General features: G+C 48.3%; 1 protein-coding gene and 1 non-coding gene across 2 annotated transcripts; both read right to left on the bottom strand.

Annotated features, from left to right (window-relative positions):
- Positions 1-473: 473 nt before the first annotated feature.
- On the bottom strand, positions 474-557 carry TRNAL-CAA (transfer RNA leucine (anticodon CAA)). Its single transcript has one exon. It is a non-coding gene; the product is annotated as a tRNA-Leu (tRNA).
- Positions 558-812: 255 nt separating this feature from the next.
- On the bottom strand, positions 813-3,129 carry LOC123105607 (50S ribosomal protein L17, chloroplastic). The gene is made up of 3 exons (XM_044527697.1): positions 2,799-3,129; positions 1,310-1,719; positions 813-1,017 (listed from the first exon to the last, which is right to left on the bottom strand). The coding sequence occupies exons 1-2, from the start codon at positions 3,058-3,060 to the stop codon at positions 1,310-1,312; spliced, it is 672 nt and encodes a 223-aa protein (XP_044383632.1). The 5' UTR covers positions 3,061-3,129; the 3' UTR covers positions 813-1,017.
- Positions 3,130-6,181: the final 3,052 nt, after the last annotated feature.

The raw sequence follows: 6,181 nt of genomic DNA, 5'->3' as shown, positions 1-6,181 counted from the left end.
TAAAAGAAACGACGTGACAAGGATATCTACCCACGGTACGGTCTAGTTACACTTACACACCTCCTCTGAGCCTCTGACAGATTCATCTCTGCCCTCGTACGGTTTGTGGTCACTGCACGGCTGGGGTCCACTCGTACAGCCAAGATCGAGAATTACTATTCCCTCAAAAAAAAAAAGATCGAGAATTACTAGTGGGTGGTGTTAAAAGAAAAGAAAAGAAAATTACTAGCAGGAGAAGAAAAACAGAATGAACCAATACGAGGAAGATTACACCCCGCAGAAAGAAAAAGAATAGTACTATGAAAGAAGATTGAGATTGCATTAAAACAGAATGAACCAATACGAGGAAGATTACACCCCGCAGAAAGAAAAAGAATAAGAAAGAAGATTTAGATTGCGTTCGTGACATATATAAATATATAAACGGGACAAAAGAAATGCAATTGCAAGCAAAAAGAAAAAGAAAAAGGATTTGTCAGAAGTGGGGTTCGAACCCACGCCCTCGTAAGAGGACCAGAACTTGAGTCTGGCGCCTTAGACCACTCGGCCATCCTGACTTTTTTGTACTTTATATGTTCACAGGCTATATGTACATACAAGGTGGCTCTTCAGCTGAGCTCAAAGTTTCAACAGAGAGAGACATCACATTATAGATCTTTTCTAGAAGCTCAACTGCAGGATCGGCAGTTGCATATACAAACGATGTAGCATTGTCCAGGACCAGGGCAAACTCGCGTAAACATTGGGAGGCACGCCAACAACGTCATGAACAGTTCCCAGAATAAAGAGCGCAAGACTTGAAAGAAAACAGATTACAGTAAGGAGACATTCCAAAATACTAGTATTGCACACTGATCTGGCAGTTACAGGATGACATTCGTTTGTTCAAAAATTCCGTGACATGATCTACACTTTGTTGTTACAAAATAACATATGAAAACACAGGTTCAAAAGGCGATTCGCAGACACCCGGCTTGAGCAGCGTCGATGGATGGACTGCAACCAATGGATGACTCTCTGCAGATATGAATACATGAATTAGAAGGATGGTCTTTACCAGCAAAACTCTAAAATACACTATGTAAGCAAACAGACTTTTGGCACACCATGTATTTGCACAATTAGTGTTTGTAGATACAGTTCCATGTCCTTTTACTGCCTATGAAACACATACAGTGATTCTCTAAATTCATGTCCTTAATAACACTTAAGAAAACTAACATGCACAGAGTCAAGATAATGACACAGTCTATTTCAAGAATGAAAAATAAGAACAATTTGGTGATACCATAAAAGGGATTCACCTCACCTAGACAAGTTCGATGTAAGCCATAGGTGCATTATCTCCCCGCCTTGGGAATGTCGGGATGATCCTTGTGTAGCCCCCGTTTCTTTCCCCGTACCTGTCTGGAACCTCAGCAAACAGTGCATGGACTATGTGCTTCTCATAAATATACCCCAGGGCCTGCCTCCTCTTGTGAAGAGATCCATCCTTCGCCATCGTGATCATCTTGTCAACCCACTTCCTCATCGCCTTTGCCCTTGGCTTAGTAGTCTTTATCCTCCCGTGCTTCAGCAGCTGTGTGGTCAGCCCACGCAGGAGTGCTTTCCGCTGATCTGCAGGCCTGTTGAGCCTAGGAATGCGCTTCCCGTGCCTCATTGCCAGTATCCTTCCACGGACATCAGTGCCAAACAGTCGGTGCGCAAAGCTTGATTCCACTGCAATATTTTGAGAAAGGTCAGCGAATGAGTTCATTGTGAAATTCATAGGAATTTTTCAAAAAACCATCCTAATCTTATCTTTAGCGTGAATGGCTCAAGACCTTTTAGGCCGATCTGGCATATTTGGCATGTAACAACCGAAGCTTTTAATTTCTCCAGGACATACTTATATTGTTTGAGATTTGTATGGTGTGGTCAATCAGTTAGGTGATATTCGACATACTAAGGAAAACTAGCTTTTAGGCAAATGTAAGGTGATAAGACCATTTTCTATCCATGATAATATTTGTTCGCATAATCAGCAAGATAAACAATTATGCATGGAATGACAAGTTACTTCACCATTCAAAGCTCTTCTGCCCTTCTGATTCCACAAGTCCATATTAAAAACGTTTTCAAAATACAGCTATACCAGTTCATATTAATTATGCTTTCCTTTTTGTTCTGCTCATGACCACAAGGGATAAAATGGCAGCATCACAATTTGAAGCACCCCAATGCATTCAAGCATCATCGCGATTAAACAGATGAAGAAAGTGGAAGGAACAGAGCTATAATACAGTGGGTGCAAATGTAGATGAATCTGTTGATGGCAGAGATGAGAAATGACACATATTTCTTCAAAATAGTTTGCCAACTGGTTCATTGTTAGTATTTCCTATTTGTAACTGCCAACATATGCTCCAGTATATATATGACACTAGCAACGAAATGGGTAATAGGAATATAGGATAAATGCTCTTACAAAACATGAGAGAAATTGTCAATTGTTCAATACATTGTTGAGGATTTAATGAGTTGAGCATCCTTGAACACTGAAACGCAATTCCAAAGCTACAGACCATCTCAAAGGTCATCAGCAATAAATAAATAAATGACGTGCCCCTGATACTACAATATTGGAACCCAGGTGGCCACGGAGAATGAATATGCAGCTTGCCCAGTTCAAGAAATTTCTTGGATTGGCGGCTGGCGAACTTTAGCATTTCTGACACTCGGGTGTCCAAACTGAAACTGCAGCATTTACAGCCACAGTCGGGCTCAAACATAAGGGCCGGAAAACGAGGACATCTCACCGGAGAACGAGGAGGTGTAGGAGAAGGCGAGCGACGCCGAGGCCGCGGAGGACATCGGGGCGGGGGAGACGGAGGACGAGGCGGAGGACGTGGAGACGAAGGAGCTCCGGAGGAACGGGGCGGCGGAGGCCGCCTGCCTGCGAGGCCGGACGGCCGCCGACGGGGAGGGGCGGAGCGCGGGGAGCGCGGCGCGGAGGGAGTCCATGCGCCAGGCCGAGGTGGAGATCGCCGGCGAGGGGGAGGTGGAGGCGAAGGCCGCCATTGGGGAGGGGAAGGAGAGCGAGCGAGCGAGTGGAGGAGGGTGTGGGTTTGGCTGGAGAGGGGTGGCGACGCCGCTCGGCTTTGAAGCGGATAACGTTTGGATTTCTGCTGCCGGTTGGGTTCCGCTGGGCCGGGCTGGGAGGGATGGGCCTAGTCTAGTCTATGGATATGGGCAACTCGAGAATGGGCCCTTGATGACGCCCAAAACGTTGTTTATATTAGAGTAATCCTAGTTGTCTCAAAAAAAATTAGAGTAATCCTAGTTACTAAAAAATAGAGTAATCCTAATTGTCTAAAAAAAATTAGAGTAATCCTAAAAAAATAAAACTGAGAGAGTTATAGTAAAGCACCTTGCATGTTATCACTCGATAATATTCAGACATGGCGAAGTGGAGTGCCCATACAATGATCAAAGATAACAATCCAGGTTACATGCCCATTATTCAATCGATGCAATGATTTATCTCTTATTTGCTAGTGCTTCCGGTGTAACTAAATGTAAAAGGCGCATGTGTTGCCACGAGGGCAATCGTTACTCATGAGGAGGAGCCGGTGCCTTGGCGGGGTGGTTATGGTTTGGGTTTGGTCCGAAAACAGGAAGTGGCCTCCTTGGTGACATGTTGTCGCCTTCCCTCCCCTCCTCCAAAGATGCAGGCGGTGGGGCCTTGCGTCGACGATGCTGGTTGGGTTGAGGCACTGGAGCAGGGTGGTTATGTATGGGGTGTGATCCAAAAGGAACTGGCCTCGGCGCCACGATATCGCCTTCGCACGCCTCCTCTGTTGATGCGGGCGGTAGGTCATGACATCGGTGATGATGGTGGGGTTGTGGCGCCGGGGCGGGAAAGTGATGTATAGGGTTCGGACCAGAAGGAACCGGCCTCGGTGCCACCATGACACCTTCCCTCGCCTCCTCCGTTGATGGGGGAGGCCTGTGGGGCGGGGGGGCATGAGGACGATGGTGTATAGGGTCCGGTCCAGAAGGAACTGGCCTCGGTGCCACCATGACGCCTTCCCACGCCTCCTCCATTGTTGGAGAAGCCATATGGGGCGGCGGGGAAGGAATAACCGGCGGTGGATCACCAGTCATGTGGCGCGCGGAAGACGCCGTGAAAAAGAGCATTAGCGACAAGAAGAGCACAAGGAGCGACGGAGTGCTCTCGTGCATGGCAGCCATGGCTATGTACCTTGGCTACTTCTTGCAACCTGTCGCTGTGTTGTGTGCTCACTCTTAGGGAGTGGGCGAATATATAGAGGGCCTCATTTGAGATTAACTGGAGACCAATTAATGAACTAATTAATGACATGCTTATCTCTAGTAAGATAAACATGCAACTAATAAATGGGATGGATGGATATCCGGCATTGTCGGCGGTCAGCAAGAGAAACGCCTTCACTTTACCCAGCATTAGCGGGCAAAGAGACGTAAAATATGTATTGTTACCAAGACGCATTCCACTTTATTATACTTTAACATGCATATATACGTATCAACAAACGAAGGCACGGTGTCTTCACCACCGACGCTTGCTGAAGAAGAAAAGACACTGGTACCCTCATGTGAACTCCCAACTCAGGCAATTATCGCTAGCAAAGGCAAACGAGTTAATTAAATTATCTAGAGTTACAGCCTAGATGTACTCAAACGCTCTTCAGATTTCATCTCTGGATGTTCTCCGGGATAAACAATACTCTCCCACGTCGTTGGTCGTTTGTAATCAGCTATTTTTGCACCAGTGTGTTGGCAACACAACCGACTCAGTACTGATATAGCAGCTCGCTCCATTTTAGACTAGTCACAGTGGGGAGTAACTTAGAGTAGTAACATACATATGTTACTAGTCTATGTTACTACCTCCACAGTGGGTAGTAACATATGTATTGTATCATGCATCACATTATTTATTATGTTGTAGACTCATCTTTTTTTTATATGTGTGATGTTACAGTAATTAGCTATATTACCACATGCCTCTCTTTCTTCATTAATTACATGCCACATCATCTATTTTATCTAGATAAGTGTGATGTTACCATCTATGTTACTCCCACTGTGGGTAGTCTTATGCAAGACTGGAAGAACAAGTTATAGACATGCAAACCACTAGCCTGCTGACACGTCTCACTAGCCGTGAACGCACGTAGGTACCAGCGAAGCCCGACCCCCACGTCGCCCCCGCTCTGGCGACTCGAGCGGTTCCCCAGCCCTAGTCGCCGTCGGGGCCGAATCCACCTTCTCTCACCCCGTCGCCGTCGGAGGACGCCGCCGGGATGCGCCTGGGGGCCGACGGTGGTGGCGGGGATCCTCCTCTCTCCAGCGTCTCAGGTGGTGCGGAGCCCTTGCGCGTGTGGAGGCGCGGCAAATCCGACGGCGCCGACGATGGCTGCAGCGACGGTTGGCCTTGCCACGAGCGACGACAACTGCGGCGCGTCGGGCAACCCAGTCATGGGTGACGGCGGGCGCTGGCTTGCCTGGTTCTGGCGGCGGCGACTTATGCAGCGGTGGCGCGTCATCAGGCTTCGGATCGGCGCCAGCGTGAAGGGCCTGGTGGGCTGCTTGGCGGCACCTCCGGTCAGATCTATTTTGGCCGGTGCAGTCGATGATGGTGGTCATCTCCTCTATCGGAGGTGGTCGGCCTGAGGCTGGGTGGTAGGATCTCGAGATCCGTCATCTAGTCCTGGTTGCGAGTCGGGGAGACATGGTTGCCGGTGAAAACCGAGCCAACACCATCGATGGCGGCGTTCTGCGTCATTACCTTGATGAAGGCATCGTCGAGTAACTACTGTCAACCCACTCCTGCTGCTCCGGGGGAAACCCTAGGATCATGGTGTTCCAGATCGGACGATGGCAGCACTACGGTGTCGTTTCTCTCTTGGGATTGTGGAGCAGCGCTGGAAGGCAAAGGCAGGAGGCGGAGCGGGTTTCATCTTGAACGGAGCTTCAGTGGACATGTTAAGTCATGCATGGCTGACGGGTGCTACGCTTTGTCATGCCTGGTTGGCAGGTGCTACGCACGATAGATCTTCCAGAGTCTCCGCATCAGGATGGACGAGCGTAGGACGATGACATCGTTGGGCACCGTGGTGGCGTCGACAGTTGGTCCGACTGGCAAGGATGATGCAGA

Source organism: Triticum aestivum, chromosome 5A (genome assembly GCF_018294505.1).
Source record: "Triticum aestivum cultivar Chinese Spring chromosome 5A, IWGSC CS RefSeq v2.1, whole genome shotgun sequence".
In the NCBI taxonomy this organism is placed as follows: domain Eukaryota; kingdom Viridiplantae; phylum Streptophyta; class Magnoliopsida; order Poales; family Poaceae; genus Triticum; species Triticum aestivum.
The sequence above is the reverse complement of the archived record's forward strand: the minus strand, read 5'-3'. Positions and strand labels throughout refer to the sequence as shown.

Excerpts from the sequence above, each read along its gene's own strand:
- LOC123105607 (XM_044527697.1), bottom strand. The coding sequence starts at position 3,060 with ATGGCGGCCTTCGCCTCCACCTCCCCCTCGCCGGCGATCTCCACCTCG. Across the intron at positions 1,720-2,798 it reads CTACACCTCCTCGTTCTCCG|TGGAATCAAGCTTTGCGCAC; the intron begins GTGAGATGTCCT and ends AAAATATTGCAG.